Raw genomic sequence first — 20,142 nt, 5'->3', positions numbered from 1 at the left:
AACTAAATGCTCCAGACACCTGCTGCTGGACCTTCACTTCTACTGGTAGATTCTTAAGGCAGCATTATTAAAAGAGGAGGATATTTCATATTTACCAAAGACATTCAAGTTAAAAATTCGGTCTTCTTCTCCAGCGGGATTAGTAGCAACACATATGTATTTCCCCGTGTCAGACGTAAGAGCTCCATAAATGTTTAATGTGCTGCCATTTGCACTCACTCTATGGAAAAGATCATAACAGAGGGGCTGAAATGAGTGAATCTATTTCACTAAGTACATGAAAGCCTATTAAAAATCAGTTACTGAAAGTGATGGAAAATTCAAGCAACCAACTGAAATTCTACAGTAGTGAGTCTCATATCCACCACTTCCTTATGAGAAAAAAAGGAAATGAACAAAATCGAGAATTCTTCTCTATTCAAATCACAGGCAAAGACATGTTTTTCTCAGAGATAGAATACTGTATTCTTAGTTATCAAAATAAGGTTTGAATTCATGTTATACAAAATTCTGGCATGAAGGTTGAAGACTGTTACAGACAATGAGAAACTGAAAAAATTACACATAAAAATCTAGTTATAAACAATACCTTAATAAAAACAGAACAGGATCATTTAAATTGTGACAACAATTTGGTATCATATGTGGTTATATTTTGCAAACATTTTTCTATAAATTACTAAATAAAGCTTTTCTTTTGAATTACATAATAGTAAAAAATAAATATACAATGAGATCATTAAAGATCTCTGAGCTAAGATGATTTCATTATTGGTTGTCTTCACGCACCATTAATTCCAAATCAAAATTTCCCGTGTTTTTGGTAGAGATTAAATTGCCATCTACAGTTGTACAATAGTGATTTCATTAGAATCACCCTGTGTCAAAAGTAAAAGCTCCATTTCTATTATATCTTGTTATTAAATGTTTATTGAGAGCTATATTATTATCTGGGATATAGTTGTGTTTTTTTTTTCAAAATAAAAAATTTTAAATTGCATGAGTTTAATTAAATTAATAAGCAAAAAGCAAGTTGCCGTGATCAAACAAAAGTAGTACACTGAGTTTGGAAAAACTATTGTAGTTGATTGACAAGCTGTTCTATGTACAAATCTATACATATTATGGAATGAATGAATAATAAAGATATAAGAATAAGTAAATTTAGAACATTAATGTAGGAGAAGGAATGATAGACTCCAAATTCCTAGCTACAAATACTATCTTATATAAAAGATCTTATCTTTATATCCCTTATAAAATCTTTAGATGCCATCAAAATGTGGTCTGAAATATGGCAAATACCAGCTGATTTAACAAAACAATTAAATATTTGTTATTTACTCAAAATGTTCACACCAGAGAAATAAAAGTTAAAATGTATCCTCTAAAAGACTAGAAATTTTAATACACAATGAATACAAAGAAAATAACATTTATCTCTTTAAATTATATATATTCCATTTGTTGACCAGAAAATATACTCCAAACCCTTAAATTTACATATTGGTCCAAAATGTTAACTACAATATATGTAGTTAAGGCCTACTTATGCATATAATTAATCTGGTGTAGGTAATGGGATTTTGTGATGAAGCAATCTAGTACAATATCAAATTCCAGATTGTCCTTCCAAAGGAATTTGTTGTTGAAAGTAGTAGGAGGCCCTTACCACATTATTATTCCATCTCTATGTGGTTTGTGGCATGGGTAACAAGTGCCAGCTGAAAATGGGATTTGGACAAACCATTATGAGAGTTATGACATTATCGTATATTTTCTCAAAATGAGCCAATCAGGATAGCATGTCCAAGTCTATGTGGTTTGTTGCATGGGTAACAAATGTCAGCTGAAAATGGCATCTGAATAAACCACTATAACAGTTATGACATTATTGTATCTTTTCTCAAAAGGAGCCAATTAGTACAGCATGTACACAGTTTGGTTGTTTCAGCATACAAAATCATATCTAGAATTATTGATGAATCATTTGTGAGATTAAGTTGGTTTGACATTTGCAGGAAAGAACTAATTATTTTTATGGCATGGGCTTTAGTATAACCATTCTGAAATTACAAGAATAAAATCAGCAACAGTTAACATTACAGTTAATGAGTTAATTAAAGTTAGTCAAGGTTAATGAGTTAATTAACATTACAGAGTTAACAGATAAGAAACATACACAATTCTGAGTGATTCTCTAAGGAGAATGTCTATGTCCAGTTCTCAAAAGTTTTTTGTTTCGTTGTGAATATAATGATAGCTAAGTTCCAATGGGATGGAATTTAGTATTATTACTCATGTGAAATTTGAAGCATAAAGCATTGTAGAAGGCCTTACAATTTATAATGGAAAGGTTATTTTTAAACATACCGGATTCTTTCTGTTTCACCACTAGCTACGGGCTTTCCATCTTTAAGCCATTGAATAAGTGGAGTAGGAATGCCATTTGCATTGCAGACCAGCTCAACATTTTCTCCTAGAAGGACACTGACATCACTTGGAATTTCAGCACCAGCAACACTTGGAGGAACTTTGGAGAAACAATTAGGAATTTCATTAACAAGACACAGGATATAAATTCTAATAAATATAACAGAGTCATAAAACCATATGCCATTTCTAGTTCATATTCTTTGTAGATTATGGTTCAAGATCAAACTATTGTTATCTTCATGAATTACTTTTAAATGATGAAGTTAAAGGAACTCTTCAATATTTCTGGTGCATTTGTAAGTTGATATAATTATTTAGTCATAGAGGCTAGTGATAGAGCTACCTCATGATCACCCTTTCTGGCCAAATTAAATCACTCTTAGATTAAATCCTCAATGGATAGTACAGTTAAAGAACCACAAGCACAAAGGTAAGGCAGCCATGCATTTTTTTGTGTGTTTTTCTTTTGCTCTTAATTCACTAGACTTATAGACTCTTTCTTATAAAACCTTGGCATAAAGTTCTGAGGAAAGTATCTAAGTTGGTTATTTCTTTCTCCATTATTGAATTTAATTATTATTTATTCTGAAAAACGGATAGGTTTATTGTAGTTCTGAAGAGCCAATAGTTTCTATTCTCTTTTTCTAGTCATCTTTGGTTTTCACTTTGATTTCACTGAGAAATATTGTGTAATAAAAATACTGCCAATGGTATCAGATAGAAACATGTTTGAATTCCTATTCTATATGATCATAGTGATGTGCAGAAAGTGGTTGACACCAGGTCACAAAGCCAATTTTGTACATGTTTTCCCCACTCTGTGTTCAGTAACATCCCTTTGGGAGGTTGAAATCTTGTATATATTAGATCATGGTGGGAATATTTTTACCATGGACACTGGCAAACAACTGGCTATGAATCATAATCTTTTTGTCTGGAGAGACAATTCTTAAACATTTACCAGCACATCACTGAATAATCTCTATAAATCTAATTTTAGTCATTCAGAAAATAATAATTATACCACATTTGCAGAATTTACAGTACTAAAGAAGTTGAGTCAATAAGAACATTAGTAATAAGAGACATCCTAAAATGAGTATCTAATATATGACAAGCACTGGACTAGGTCCTATATACATATATTATTTCTAGTTCTAAGACATAATAAAGTATATAAAAATCTGGTAAACTGTTTAGTTCTACCACATATCTCATGAATAGCATCTGTTATTATTAATGCATTAAACATAATTAAATATGCAACTTCTGATACTGAATCTCTGACTAGCTGTTTTTCCTTTAGCTTCTGAAATCCCAAAGCATCACTAATCATCACAGAAAGACCTACTGATAGCTGTGAAATTAATTATTCTAATTGTATTTTTTTGGAGTTATCTTTAGCAGAGCACACAACAGATACATAATATTCATAATAGAATTAATAATTTATGAGAAATCATTTCCCTAATAAGACTGTAAGAAAAAGTATTTCAACTTAGTTTCAAGTTAGACTTTCATTTCAGTTTCAATACTGAGCCAAATGTAATAATCAGAGGTTTACTGGAAATCAAAAGAAAACAACTTGTCCCTGAAATGCTTAATACTATGTTGGAACATAGTAGGCATTAATTAAATATTTGATGAACTGCTCCTTATTATCATCTTAAAATAGTATAAGATTCATCATTCATTAAAATTTACCTAGTTTACCTGTGGTCAGATCATCATACAACTTCTTTGTTAATTAAATCTTATCTATACCAATGAGAACAGATCTATAAGCTTAGCATCAAAATAAATCATACCAGTTTAAAATAAGTATAACTCCGTAGAATATATACTATAGAAAGATAATAATGGAAGTGGAAATAGAAAATTGGAAAAAGTAGAGATTACCAAACTTCCACTATTCTTTTTTCCACATTTATGTCCATTTCCATGAAAACAGAACCTACTGGTAAATACAAGACAGAAAACTGATGATAGTTTTTGATGATCTAAAGATATGTTGAATCAATTACTACTGATCCCTTTAAATGTAGATTTTGTACTATAAATGAAATAACAAAGAAATTGAAGATAGATCACAGTGGACAATACATACCTTGAATTGAAAGAAAGTAATATTTCTGGGCTCTTCCCTCCATATTTGAAGCAATACATGTATAGTTTCCACTATCTGAATGCTGGGACCGGGCAATCTGGAGTTTGCTACCTCCAGACAAAATATGAACTTCTAGTGAGTCAGAATTTTCTAGAGGTAGAAACAAAGCACAATAAAACATTTAAAAACCCTTTAACTGCAACATCTCTAAAATTCATGATTAAATGTCTTACTTTATGTGATAAATGTATTTCTTAAAAGTTCTCCGAGTGTACTTTCATTTTAAATGAGTCTTTTTAAAAAAATAAAAAAAATCTTTATAAAATGACTAATCATTTTACAATGAGTCTATTTTATAAATTTGTATTTCAGTGCATTAGGCTTCTTGAACTAAACACCCCTATGAGCATGGTACTTAAAATGTGCTATTTTTAAAGTCTAGAGAATTAAGAGTAAAAGAAAAAAAATACACACACACACAAAATGCACAGTTGACTTACCTATGTGCTTGTGGTTCTTTAACCATGCTATCGTGGGAGGTGGGATCCCAGTGGCATCACATGTTAACGTCACAGGATTGCTGATTGTCTCCACAATCACTTCTCTTTCAGGTCCTTCAATACTGGGTGGCACTGTAAAACAACAACAACGACAACAACAACAACAAAAAACAGAAGAAAATTATTTGTCCTCATTAAGCTAATTTGGAACACTTTTTTTCATTTGCATATCTGGGGGAAAAAGAGTTGTATTAGAGGCAAATGCTCACCATATACATTGAGGTGGAAATTTTTATCATCCCGTCCTGCTACATTTATAGCTCTACATACATACTGGCCTGTGTCAGATACCTAAAAGAAAAAGATACTATTGTATGTGCTCCATTAAGTTATAGATGACCAATCATACTGTTTGCGTTTAGATTAAATCATCAGTCATCTGTATGCTCAGTGCCCCAGTTCTAATTGCCTTCTGCAATGTTGCTATTTTTTATAAAAATAGTCAATGGTACTCGCTATGTATTTTTTTAATGAAAATCATTTTTCACTGTAGTAAAAGGGAATGTGCAACTTCCAAGCATCTTTTCCACCGCCCCACCAAGGTGTCATGACACTCAAACAAGAATAAAAGATGCACCTCAGCTTTCTTAATCTGTAGCATTTGTCCATCGGCTAAAATCTCCACATGAGTAGACTCTGTTATCATCCGCCCATTCTTATACCAAGTGATGACTGGAGGTGGGACAGCGTTCGACTCGCACTCCAGAGACACAGAAGTTCCCTCTCTTACATTAACTACAGAAAGAGATTCACTGTCATGGTCTTTAATGCTTGGGGGCACTGAAGGAAGAAAACAGAAGGTTTTTTTTTTTTTTCATTAAGGTGCTCAGATAGAAAATATTGAATACCAGTTTTAAAATAAAATAATTTTATGAAGAGAGTAAACAAACCATAAACAGTCAGGGAAAACTTTTTCTTGCTTTCGCCAGCTTGATTGATAGCTATACAAGTGTATTCACCACCATCTGATACCTTGGCCCGAATAATTTGTAGAGTTCGACCACCTGTAGGCAAATAGAATGCAAATTGTAGAGTGGTATACAGGTTGTTCTAACAACTATTTTACCAATCAGATAAATAGCAACATATATCCTTCCCCTTAGAGTAAAATTTATAGCAAAGTCTTCCTATTTAAAATAAAATAATTAGATCAGTTTTCTTTGATCTTTCCTTTATTATTCACATAGTTCCTTATAAAGGAAAAGATTCATAGAATTTTTCTCTCCAGCATCCAAACATGGACAGTAAAACATTGATACAGGCTCTGGTGAGCAAATAGTAATTGTACTACGGTCAAAATATGTTAAGAAGTGTTTTCTAGGTTTAAATTTCCCACAATGCCGAGGTGTCCCATCTATCTATTTATCTATCTATCTATCTATCTAGTCTATCATCTATCCTTAAGGAACTTTAGGATTGATTTAAAACAACCAGCAGATGTATCCAATGAAAGTACTATTTGCCATCTACCACTTGGTATTACTAGGCCATTCAAAGCTGCTCTCTTTCTAAATTGTATCATTTCTTGAAGGAGACTTTGTTATTTGTACATTCCCACTAAAATCAGAGAAGTCTACACAATCTTACCTTAATGACCCCAAATGGGCAAAGAGAGGCATTTACTATGAATAAATAAATGAAGCACGAAAAAAGTTTGGAAAGAGACTAATTTGAAATGCCATTTGTATTAAAATAAAGATGAGAAAATTTTGCCTACTTTATAATAAGAAGTTCCTTACCAGGCACAATGAGAGCATTTGTGCTCAGCTCGATGGGCTGTTCATTCTTGAGCCAGTTGAGGTCAGGAGGTGGAAAACCAGAGACCTCACAGGTCAAAGAGATGAAATTGTTCACCACGACAGTAAGATTTTCAGATTTAGGACCAATGACACTTGGAGGAACTATAATAGTAAATGTATTAAAAGTGAAAGCAGGTGTTATCAACATATATTCCCATGTACTAAATATAAATCCAACCACTGTACTCTGCTAAAGGACTGAGTTAATGATTCTGTTCATTATCTAGCTGGCTGTCTTAGAATTTCCTAATGACTTCATCAAACTCACGATGGAGTTTATTTTTCCCAGTTGAAAGAGAGCACCAGAATTTTCAGAGACAGAATTATTCTGCATTTTGTTTGTAAAACATAGTTGACAATTGCTAAGATAATTTTGTCAATGTACAAAGGAGACCTAATGTGTTTTTTATTAAGTATATTTGAATAATCTTGTTTGTAATATTTTATTTTTACTTAAGTGCTGTAGAGAAGGAGATAATAGTGAGAATTTCAATATTAAAGAGACAGGAGGAGCCGGTGGGTTTTTTTTTTAGGAGATAACGGGGCAGGGATCTAGAGTCAGGTTAGACTTTGGCCTTTGGAAGGTAGAGCAATGCATTTCTCTTATTTTAACAAGAAGGGAAGAAAGAAATGGTAGGAACAGATGTGGTCAGTACTCTTAATTTGATGGTAGGAATTTGAGGTGGATTTCTAGAATATGCTGTCTGTTTTCCCTGCAAAAGAGAAGGTGAAAGTGTTAATATTTACTGAGAGAAAGTGAGAGGGGGCTGTTATGAACTGACTGTTTCTGTCCCGGCAAATTCATATGTTGCAGCCCTAAGTCCCAGTGTGGCTGTATTTGAAGATGAGGCCTTTAAGGAAGCAATTAAGGTCAAATGATTCCTTAGGATTAGTGTCCTTTAAGAAGAGCCACCAGAGAACTGGCTGTCTCTCACCAAGCATGCTCAGAAGAAAGGCTATGTGAGGCCACGTGAAGACACAGCAGGTGTCTGCAAGCCAAGTGGAGAGCCTTCTCCAGACACTGAACCCTGCCAGTACCTCCATTGTGGACTTTCTGGCCACCAGAACTTTGAGAAAATGAATTTCTGTTCTTTAAGCTACACAGTGTCTGGTCTTGTTAAAGCAGCCTGAGCAGACCAAGACAGTGGCCACTTGATATTTTTGAGGAGGGTGTGAAGGTTTAAGAGAATCACTATAGTGTAGAGACAAAACGACAAGTTGCGATCAGCATGGAGAGCTTAGTTCAAGCTGGTACTATGAATTTACAATGACATCAGTATTCCTGACTTCAAGATTTCCTTCAGCCATGGTGAGCTACCTAAGTGCAAGTAGCGTACAGATGTGGAATTTAGTGAGAGGCATTAGAGAGAAGCAGGTATAAAACTTACAGAATAAAACTACCTGCATTAAAATCCTAGTGCAGCATTTGCAAGCTGTGTAACTTTTAGTATGTTACTTAATCTCATTGAGCCTCGCCTTTTTCACCTCCAAGGGAGGCATAAAATGGTAGCAAGCACATATGGTTACTGAGATAATGAAGTGAAATAACCTATATAAAACATTTGGCACAGCACCTGGTAGGTTTCAAGCAGTCAGTTTGTTGTCCTTGTTGTTATATGCAGATTTGAGCTTTTCCTGAGCAAGAAGGATGAGAAACCATGGGCTAAGAGAAGTGATTGAAACGCTGTTCCACAAAAACTAAGCTGGCTATGAGAGAGTGAAAAGAGCTAAAACCTAAGATACCAACAGACTGAAGGAGTACAAAGGAAGCAAGCACAGTTGTAGAGGGAGATAACAAATGGTATTGTTTTGCATGAAAATAATTTACATTATTTCCCCTCAAATGAATTTTCCAATATTTAAGTAATGAGTTCCTGATTGCCGTCAGGAACTGAAAACATCATTAACTGGTAAAAGAAGAAACACATTCCTGAACTCCAATCCTTAGTAGTAAAACACTAGTGATTATTTCCTCACAAGTCACTGTCCCACTTCAGGTGTTTCTACTGCACATTGCAAAAAGACAACGATTATGAAAAATATATAATAAACACGCAGAAAACATTTATTTAGCAACTACCACAACTATAGACACCATTCTAGGTTTACGGAGACCAAGATAAGTAAGATATGACCATCTGCCTAGAGCACTTACAATAAAGTTATGGGATAGAGGCAAAGATACAGATATATGAAGATAACACAAGGCAACATATGGAACTGTTACAATTGTGGTATTTACAAGACGCTTTTTTGTCATAGAGAAGGAAAAATGAATTTTGCCTTAAGCAATCAGGAAAACTAATCAGTATTTTGTTTTCCAATATTTACTGCACTTTACAGATTAGAATGTGTGCTTTCACAAAGATTATGTTTGTTTAATTCATTCTTCCTGAGAATTCATAACACATGTGTTCCTGCTCTGGTTAGATTATCCAGTCAAAAAACTTCAAAGACACTTATTAAGTATCTACAGTGTGTTTCTCACTGTGCTAAGTACTGGAATTAAAAAGATAAAAGTGTTTCAAATATTTGTTACACAAACACCAAATACTGCTAGATACCAATACTCACTACATATCACACCAAAGAAGAATATTTATCATGCTACATAAAAGTGCTTTTGAAGGTAGAAATTTTTCGTGACATTGCAAATTTCAGTTACTTCCAAAATGAGCTAGAATTTTATGTGTGTATTACCTATGTAAAGGAGATCTTTTATAATGATTATTCACCATTTCCAATTTAATATTCTGGAAGCACCAGCATCTCACAAAATAAAAACTCCTCTTTTGCGGTAGATATTCAACTGCTTTGTTTTTTAGCAAAAAAAATGGTATGTATAGGTGTCTAGCATGTATTTAAAAGAGTTTGATGAATCATTGAGGTGTGCTGGTAGTTTTAAAGGAATTATTTAACTCCACAAAGTGACTTTTTCTTCTCCAGGGAGTATATTAGTTACTAGAGGACATAGCTCAACATGAATTCTGCACTTAAGGACAGAAACCAGTCCCAATCAGGACTAGTGGATACATTTTTATGAGTAGAAGACCTGTATTTGCTTCTAACTTTATAAACTTGTAATCATTAATATTTTAAATTGTTTTTCCTTTCAAACATGCAGGAGTAATTATTTTCTCTTGAGAGACTGAAGTAATATAAAAACTGTCTTCCTGGAAGTTTTATACTTTATAAATCATACTAGCCATCATGGAAAGAAAGAAGAGAGGGGATTGAATGAGTACAGGCTCCTCACATTGTTTAAGTCAAAAAATACAAAATAAGCCTACATAATCTGAAACAGAAATTTTCTGCTTTTCCAGGCATACCCTAACAGATGGTTTTGGAACTGAGTTCTTACCATTAACATTGAGGTTAAAATATTTTTTGGCACTCCCAGCTGTGTTCTCAGCAACACACACATACCTGCCGATATCTATTATTTGAGTATTCAGAATCTAAGGGAAAAATGAAGAAATTCCAAATGAAATTTTGAATAAAGCAACTTGTCATATTTTCCTACTTTTTAGAATAATATATTATTTCTACTTAATACCAGATAGAAAAAAATGTTGTACATACTAGTGCCGATGCTAGCTTTTAGTAGGTAAATCAAATAAATATTTACTAAGATTTCTAATCAGGAAAGGTAATTCTATACATATTTGTGGGATATTGACTAGAAAAAATGTCCCAAATTATTCTCCCATTTCCCTCTCTCTGCCTCTGGCATTGTGACTTTGACACCCCTCCCATCAGGAAGTAGAATTTGTTGGTCTTATGACTGGTTTTGGTCAACAGAACGTGATGGAAGTGACAGTCATTTCAAAACTGAGGCCTATTCACTTTTGCTTAGTCTTTTGGAACCCTGCCAGCACCATGTGAGGAAGCCAGGGTTAGCCTGCTGGAGGGTGGAGATCACATGGGGAGGAATCATCACAGTTTACTGCAACTGAGGTCCCAGATATGTATGCAAAGTCAGCCAAGGCCACATCCAGAAGAATCATCTAGCAAACCAGCAGGCTTGTGAGCTAAATAAATGCTTATTGTTTTCAAGTCATTAAGTTTTGGAGTGGTTTGTTTTATGCAGCTAATATAACAATTATGTTTTCTTCATTTTATTACATAGAAATTTCTATCCATCTATATATCTTTTGGACTTGGACACAGAACCATTGAAGTATTTGGTAGAGGCTATATGATTATCACATGGAAACAGTCACAATATTTAGAAGATACTTTGAAAATTTAAGGTTATTTATAGGTAATAAACCTCATTCTCTTTTGAATAAGGAATTCCATGAGATATGTCCCATGTTGGGTACACTGATGGTTATGCTTGGATTCTTGAGCCAACAGAATAGTATTTATTTTGCTCAAAAGTAATTTATCAGATTGTATCCTAACAAAAGAACTGTTATTATTTCTATAAGTGCCTTTCTTTCAGGACATGTGAAAAGAAGAATATGGACACACAATTGGTAAACGACAATCCAGGATATTTATGTTATCTTCATAATTTTTACTATTATCAACATTTTGCCTATATACAAATTTAAATCTATAGGGAACTTTCTACCATTTAGAATTTTACCACCCGAAATATATAATGGAAAGGATTGCAATAATGATTTGTTTATAATACAATTTTTATCACAAAGACCATATTGTAGTCAATTGAGGTGTGTGTGTGTGTAGAACATTTCTGGAAAAAGCCACACAAAACTATTAACAGTGGTAATCTCTGGTAGTGGGAATAGAATGAGGAGGAAGAATTTTATTTCATATACCTTTGATGGTTGGTTATTTTTATAAATATAATATAAGCTAATAACATTATTTTTAAAAAGTCAAAAACAATTATTACAAAATGCAAAGTCAAATAGCTCTTTTTAAAATTAGATCTTTACTTTTACCTGCAGAATTCGTCCATTAGATAGAAATTTATGATGGTCATCTTCCAGCAAGGGCTGTCCATCTTTCTGCCAGGAATTCCTTGGTGCTGGGCTGCCACTGGATAAACACTCCATCAGTGCACTCTTGTTCACCAGCACGGTGACCTCTTCAGGGAGATCACTATTTGCTCCCTTGATAATTGGTGGCACTAACAAAGGATTGCAACAACGGGATAAAAAATGGGCAACAGTCTTTTCTAAATTATGCTAATTTTCTGACAACTTTAAAAAGTTTGGGATAATAGAGAAGCAAAACTTGAAGGAGAAACCATGATCCCCAGGTAACATTTTGTACTAATAAACTGGGGTGGTGAAAACAGTATTTGAATTTGACTTTATTCTCTTCCCTCTCTTCACTTATGCTAGACTAATCCCTCAGATAATATCATTCCCATTTAGCCCAATCTCAATTCTTCTCCAATATATCTTTTACTTCTCTCTCAGCCCCTCCCACTACACCTTCTGGGTTTTCAAGCATACGTATAAGAAGCATCGTATAAATAGATATTTAAGTCTATATGGTTATCCAGAGGGTACAGATAAATCACACCCTTTAAAGTGTATTTGAAATGTTCAGATTTGGCCTTATTTGGAATGGAATTGCCTGGGCGATTCAAAGTGTGTTTCCCAGCTTCAGCACCGGTGGTATCAGCATCAGCATCACCTGGGAGTTTGATTAAAAATGCAAATTCTTGGGCCCCAACTAATTCAATAGGCATCTCTGAGGAAGGGCCAATAAACCTGTGTCTTAACAAGCTTTTCAGGTGATCTTTATGTATGCTAAAGTTTGAGAAGTCTCACTCTAGATTTTTCTACGTGTTCATTCTTGCTTAATACTGTATAATCCAGCTATACATTAGTTACGAAAAATCACATAACCCATAGAATTTCAAAAATGAAAATGTTAAATGAACTAGGAACACAGGTTGGCTGCTTTGGTAAATGTAGAAATTGATTTTTAAAATAAATAATCATTTTTGTTTTGAAAGCTTGGTTATTTTTCTCCCACTTTAAAAATATGCCTTATCTTTAGCAATCAGTAAAGACTGCAAGTTTGATGTAGATGCTATCTTATGGTATCTGGGTTTCCAACAACTAAATTGAAAGTCTGTAAAGAAAATACTCAATGCCACAAAGTACATAATAGAATTTTAATGTTATTTTGAATGCTTACTTTCACATTCAAAGCTACATGATTGATTTTACTATGCTTCAGATAATGTAAAATGTATAATTTGAACTGCAGATTAATAAATAATAAACTAGAGTTTTAGATTAAATGAGACTATCACTACCCAACATCAAGAAAACTAATCAAGAGCTGAAGCATTAGGAGGGCTAGGAGATTCAGGCACTGACATGCAGAGGCCCCCACCTCAGCTCTTTGCTTCTACCTGCTCCAGCTGCCACACCCTACCAGTTGGGTTACACCACTCAGAATTGTTCTCAGTGGCCGTCATGCACCTGGGAGGTGAGCAGCAGACATGAAACAGCCCTAATTCAGAATTTAGGGGCCAGTTAATTGTTCTTTCTTTGTTCCACCTTCTAAACTCATCTCCAACTTGTTCGCTAACTTCCTAATTGAAAATAACAGCCTGAGGCATGAACATCTACCCTTGACCATCCAATCCCATAGTTTCATTTCAATTTCACTGAATCACAGTGTTTCCCTACCTATATTATCAACTCCTTCTACTCACCCTAAATTAAACTCTTTCCAAATTTAGGTCTGTAAGATACATGGATGTGTTTGGTCAAGGAATAGGCGGAGGCAGACATCCAGGCCTGCATGACTCAGCAGGATTGATGTGCAGGCACACACCTCCACTTGTTATACAACCTGTTTGTGTAAGTTCATACTTGGCTCTGAGCCACTATTGTCTATAGAAGGTATAGCTGCCCTGCAGCACTGTGCACGGCGCTGGGTTTGGCATGGCACAGAATGGCTTGACATGGCTTGCATGCTCCCAGAGAGAGAGAGAGTAACACTACTGACCACTGTAAGGGAGAGTCAGGCTCCTTTAAGGCAGGCAGGAACCAGCTCATCCCCAGAGAGAAAGAGTTAAGCTGCTAACACTGAAAGAGAGAGCTGGCCTTGCAGGCCAGCTATACAGCTATGCATGGGAGCTGGCTGCTGAGAGGAGCCACAGAGGTGGAGCAAAAAGCCAAGATAAAGGTGGACAGTGTAAGAGAGCTAGTGTGAGAGAGCTGCTGATGAGAGAGCTGCTAAACACAACTAGAGCTGGGGCTGGAACCTGACCCCAAGCAGGACATATGGCATAGTTGTGAATCTAACAAGGTCAAGTTAAGCCAGGTGGTCCAAGATATTCCTTCAGTGTCCTTGACATTGTCAACATTGATTTTTAATTGTCATCTCCTCTCTTTTCCTTGTAACTCTCTCATGAACTTTAAAATCTATGTTAACTGTTATGTCACTTATCTTTTCCCTTACAGGAACAATACTTCTTCAACTCTCTGTTCATGTATTCAGATGGTGATCTAGTTCAAGGATGAACACATGAACTATACCTTATCAATCAGAACATTGCAACCTCTTGCTCTCTGTGATTGGCTCTGGGTGGATAAGTGATTCACACTTGGCCAATGAAAACCATGGAAATTCAATTCTAGGGCTTCAGTTGTAAATACTAGGAGAAAAACCTTTCATTTGAATGTGGAACTAGGAGGATGCAAGCCTAGAGCTGCTAGAGGCCACCTTGCTATCCAAGGGGATCCCCCTCCCTGAGAGTGACATGAATAAAGAAAAGCAGAGTCAAGAGACAGGTAAAGTCTGTTGACCTCTTTTGAACCACAGAAGTCAGACATGACTGTAGCCAGCTCTGTTTTGGGACTTTTCTGATTCATAAGTCAATGAATTCTTTTTTTTTTTTTTTTCATTTAAGTCAGTTTGTTTCTTAATACTTCAAGAGTCCTGACTAATGTGCTGTCAGTATGTAGAAGATAATTACCTCCTTCAGAGAACTATCAGTTTCTGGTTATCTTTATAGTCTCAAAAGTGCTTAGTGTAACATCCTGCAAACATTAGTTCCTCAAAAATACTTTTCAGTAAAAGAATGAACAATAAACAAAAGAAAAACTCACCAAGTACACGGACATCATACTGAAGGGAATCTTCTCCGGCCTCATTAACAGCCACACATGTGTATCTCCCAGCATCCTCTACTTTAGCCCGAGGAATCTGCAACACTCGCCCTCCTGAAAATAATATCCCACTATGTTTATTGCTCTAATCTTAGAGTGAACAGAACCCATAAACAGAGATACAAATTTTGCGGTCTGATGACTGACTTACATTTTCTTTCTTTCTTTCTTTCTTTTTTTTGAGACGGAGTCTCGCTCTGTCGCCCAGGCTGGAGTGCAGTGGCCGGATCTCAGCTCACTGCAAGCTCCGCCTCCCGGGTTCACGCCATTCTCCTGCCTCAGCCTCCCGAGTAGCTGGGACTACAGGTGCCCGTCACCTCACCCGGCTAGTTTTTTGTATTTTTCAGTAGAGACGGGGTTTCACCGTATTAGCCAGGATGGTCTTGATCTCCTGACCTCGTGATCCGCCCGTCTCAGCCTCCCAAAGTGCTGGGATTACAGGCTTGAGCCACCGCACCCGGCCACATTTTCTTTCAAGGTTCCTGTTTCATCCAATGGTTCAGTTTTAATCTCAGATACCACTTTTACAACAAACACTGCATTATTAAAAAGTGACCCAACGTATGAATCGGATCTCCTGAGAAATGAATAGCTCATGTAGATTTTCCTAGAAGGGAGACTGCTACTCTATGTGCTTCATCATGTTTCCTAGGCAATGTTACTATGTAGTAACTTCTTGCTTTTATAGTTGTGAACACTTTTAATGTAAGTTTACACCATTTGCTGCAAGTACTTGTTTGAGAAAGCAATATCCAAGGATGTAAAAGTATAAAGTGTACAATTTTACATACGTTCTTATGAGGATAGCTGTGTATTTTTAAACGTCATGTAGACATAATTTCAAATTTAGAAAAAAGTTGCAATAATTATATAAAGACTTTTACTCATGTTCACTAATTATTTATATTTCACTCCATTTGCTTTATCTCTCTCTGTCATATGTATATAATCTTTTTCTGAACCATTCAAGAGTAATTTGGAGACATGGTGCCCTTTCACCCCTAAAATACTCATAAATCCATATTTCATAACAACAAGGATAATCCCTTATATAACCGTGTTACGATTAAAAACAGAAAATTTAAAATCAAAACTACTATTGAATCCACAGTCCATAATCATATTTCATTATTGTTGCAATAATGTTTTTTATAGCCATTTTGCCCAAACCCAGATCTAATTTAGGATCACATATTAGAGTTACCATGTCTACTTAGTCTCTTTTCATTTTTATTTTCAGGATATTCTTTTATTTAATTGGGGTAAAATTTACATTCAATTACTTAATGCACTGACCTAAAGTGTACAAGCTGACGAATTTTGACAAGCCCTGTATATTTGAATGCTTGTTAAAATTAAATAGAAGCCTTGAAAATATTATTCCATAACAGTTTAAACATCTTTGCTACCAATAAACCAGGTAACAATTTAAATATTTGAAACTAATACTCTTCCCTATTTATGATAGGTGCATTTAATAAACTGAGTAGTAGTGATCTGTAAATATATATTAGCATTTATGTTAATAATATATATAAACCAAACTGATTATCTTATTGCACTAATGGAGAAATGGAGGCACAAGGAAGCCAAAGGACTTTGTTGTGTTGATAGAGTGATGTGTAGTAGATCTGAAAAGTTTACTAAGCTATGCTCTGCTATTGTCTAATTCTCAACCAAGACTATTTATTCTAGATTGAAGCTACGTGGATGCCAGCGGCATTCAGCAGCCTGCCAGTTAAATTACTTGGCCAGAGACTCAACCAATTTAATTCATCTAATACATGAGAGGAAACACATTTGGCAGAGAGTCAGCTTTTCACCCTTTTGGTAGCAATCTTTACCTGGCAAAATCAATACTTTATCACTTGAGGTCAGAGGGTGGCCATCTTTGTACCATGTCAGTGTAGGAGGGGGAGCAGCATTTGTCTCACAGTAAAGAGAAATGGGATTGTTGATGATCACATCTTTGGCTTCACCACTCCTGCCGGTATCTAGCATGTTTCCTATTTCCCAGAGTTTCTGAAAACTTGGAGGAACTATGGAGGAAAGGCATTAAATGTCAGTCACATATGAATGCTTAAACAAAGATCTTGGATGTGTTTTCACCAGAGTGATTTGTAAAAGCAATAGATTAGACAATGTGAAAATAATTTCAAGTACTGACACCATTACCAACTCTAGTCCTTAGCCAAAAAAGTAGTAGACGAAAGTCAGAGCTGGTTCTCATGTGGAAGAACAAGAAATATGAGGCTCAGAATGCTGTTCTCATGCTTTGCTCTCCCTGTTAAAGGGCTCTGGCACTTAGACAATAAAGGGGCTCACTCTCAGAAAGGAGCATTGCTAAATGATACACAGCAGGAAAGACTAATTTTGAGAAACCATTAAAAAATACTGGCTCAATTGAGAGCATTTCACAGTGATTTGGCTTACTAAGAAGGCAAAAGAAATTATGCAATCAGGATTAAAAATTCCATTAACAAAAATAATAGGAATTTTCATACTTTTCTGGTTACAAGTATGAAGTTTATGGAAGGCAATTTGCCTGCACATCAAAAGCATTAAAAGAATGCATAACATAAAATTTGTCACAGAAAAAAGTACATAACATTTAACCTAAAATTTCCATTCTTAGAAAATTATGAAAAATAAAAGATGTCCAAAAGTTTTATGTATAAAGATGTTCAGTGCAGTATTATTTATGAGTGGTGAAAGCTTATAAACAACCCAGACATTCAACAGTTAAATGATTAAATAGTTTTTGGATATTCAACTGGTGAAACAGACATAATTATTACAAATCATGTCAAATATAGCAACATCAACAGTAACAATATAAATAATAACAGCAGGTATCATTTCTCAATCATTTTGCTAAGAGCTTTATATACTTTATCTCATTTAGTATTCGCTGAAATTCTACAAGACAATCATGTTAAAAAGGAGGAAACAGTCTTAAAATTTAGTTTACTTTACCAAGTCACAAAGCTTTTAGAAGCCATAATCATCATTCAATTCCAAGTCTGTTTTGTTTTGTTGTTTGCTTGTTTTTATTTTTACATTTACTTATTTATTTCTTCCAACTTTCATTTTATGTTCACAGGGTATATGTGCTGGTTTGTTATGTGGGTAAATTGCATGTTGTGGGGGTTTGGTGTACACATTATTTCATCACCCAGATAATATGCCTGGTAGTGGACAGATAGTTTTTTATTACTCTGAATTCCATACTGTACTACTTTCCTGCCTCTCATGTAAACGCTGTTTTTAAAACTTCACGATATAAAGTTAAGGGAATGCTAATGCAACACAGAAATCTATATTGTGTGACCCCAACTTTGTAAAAGAAGTATATATTTTAAAATATCAGAAGGAAACACATAAAAATAACAGAGGCAATCCTGAATGATGAGATTATTTCCTTCTTTAATTCTCAAGTCTAAATTTTCAATCATGAATTTATATTATTAACAGAAAAAAACTGTTTAAAATAAGTCAAATCTCTTTTCTTTTACTTTGAAAGATCATATAAATTACATTATATACAATAAGCATATTAGTATTACCTTGTATATTCACGTCAAAATCCAACTCATCTTCACCTGCAATGTTAGACGCTACACAAGTATATCGTCCAGTGTCTGATATTTGAGCCTCCTTTATTTGCAGTGTGTGTCCATTTGCAGCAATATTAACATGCTCATCGGATTTAAGGGGCTGTGATTCAATTATAACAATGTTAGCATTAAGTGCTATAATGAATCTTCTAAGAGGCCATGCAATTGATAGTTTTTGTGATTTTTTTAAATAAATGAAAATAAAATTATATGCAGAACATTCACAATAATAGTTTAATCAAAATAATTGATTTACTTTGATTAAACCCATTGTTTTTGACTAATCAAATTTTTATTTATTGAAAATTGCCGCTGTTATGGTTTACATTTGTACCAGGCATTTGTGCATGATGCATTTATACATTTTTTATGATAAATATGTGTTTTTAGTTACCACATTTATTCATGTTGGAAAAAATTTTTCACTGATCTCATGTAATATTTAAAAAGCATGTCTTTTATAATTTTGTAGAAAATGTTAGAATTTCTTTATGAAAGATTGAGCACATTAGTATAATCTGATTTGATCTATATTACTTTTTTTATTCAGAAACATTATTACTTTATAAATAAAAAATTTTAACCTAAAGATATTTATATTATGATGTTTTATTGGAATTATTACTATAAAAAAGGATATTAACTTACATATATTTGTATTATGATGTTTTATCAATAACATTACATATAGTTAATAGAATATTTCCCATCTTCTCAACATTTTCATTTATACAAATTCCCCCTCATTCATTGAAAATTTTAGCTCCGGGCTCAGTGTCATTCCTTCTAATGATACTCTTCTCATAACTCTTGGTGATTCCAATGCTGTGTTCTCTTACCTCCTTGATCTCCTTCTTTTAATTTTCTTGTCCCTCACCCTTTCTCAGCCACTAAATAGGAGAGTCATACCTAGACCTTATAATTAACAATAACTGCGCTCCTTCATAATCTCACTTTCAAGCTCTCATCTGCTGACCACCACTTCCTAATTTTCTATTATTACTAATTTTCTCTAAGTTTTTTTTTTTTTTTTTAATCCCATGGGAGCCCCACAATCCATTGACCTTGCAATATTTTCACTGCCACTCAGTCTCCTCCTGACCTCTCTTCCCTTCTTACCCAGAGAAGGTCTGTCATGATAATCATTCCTTGTATAAACTCTCAACTCCCTTAACTCCTCTCCCTTTATTTCACTCCCCTGGCAAAACCTGAACTGCTTAAAATCAGTTTCTGCCCATTCTGAGAATTTGCTGGCCTACTCAAGGACATCCCTCCAGCAACTGTGTTTCTCTCACCTACATCATAATTAACTTGTTTCTTTCCACTGGATGATTTCAACCTAAAACAAAAGCAAAAACAAAAACCTCTCTTGCTGCAGCCCACCTCTACATTTTCTACTGTGCTTGGTAGCCAAATGACTTAAAAATGTTTTCTACACTTGTGTTCTCCAATTACTTTCCTTCAGTTTTTTCTTTCCATCATTTCTTGATATGATCCAATCAGACT

The 20,142-nt window shown here is 34.5% G+C and overlaps 1 protein-coding gene across 1 annotated transcript in view; it reads right to left on the bottom strand.

Moving 5' to 3' along the window:
• HMCN1 (hemicentin 1) overlaps positions 1–20,142 on the bottom strand; it is a 454,750-nt gene that overhangs the window by 99,491 nt on the left and 335,117 nt on the right. Inside the window, exons 53-65 of the mRNA XM_023203379.3 lie at positions 18,586–18,736; positions 16,864–17,058; positions 14,960–15,073; positions 11,819–12,006; positions 10,264–10,360; positions 6,843–7,004; positions 5,994–6,107; positions 5,681–5,883; positions 5,313–5,394; positions 5,044–5,175; positions 4,544–4,693; positions 2,374–2,533; positions 96–220 (exon numbers count right to left, since the gene is read on the bottom strand). Of these exons, the coding sequence (XP_023059147.2) occupies positions 96–220; positions 2,374–2,533; positions 4,544–4,693; positions 5,044–5,175; positions 5,313–5,394; positions 5,681–5,883; positions 5,994–6,107; positions 6,843–7,004; positions 10,264–10,360; positions 11,819–12,006; positions 14,960–15,073; positions 16,864–17,058; positions 18,586–18,736 (1,873 nt within the window). The remainder of the gene's footprint in view (positions 1–95; positions 221–2,373; positions 2,534–4,543; positions 4,694–5,043; positions 5,176–5,312; positions 5,395–5,680; positions 5,884–5,993; positions 6,108–6,842; positions 7,005–10,263; positions 10,361–11,818; positions 12,007–14,959; positions 15,074–16,863; positions 17,059–18,585; positions 18,737–20,142) is intronic.

Source organism: Piliocolobus tephrosceles, chromosome 1, assembly GCF_002776525.5.
Source record: "Piliocolobus tephrosceles isolate RC106 chromosome 1, ASM277652v3, whole genome shotgun sequence".
In the NCBI taxonomy this organism is placed as follows: domain Eukaryota; kingdom Metazoa; phylum Chordata; class Mammalia; order Primates; family Cercopithecidae; genus Piliocolobus; species Piliocolobus tephrosceles.
Note: the sequence above shows the minus strand (reverse complement) of the source record. Positions and strands in the feature narration are given on the sequence as shown.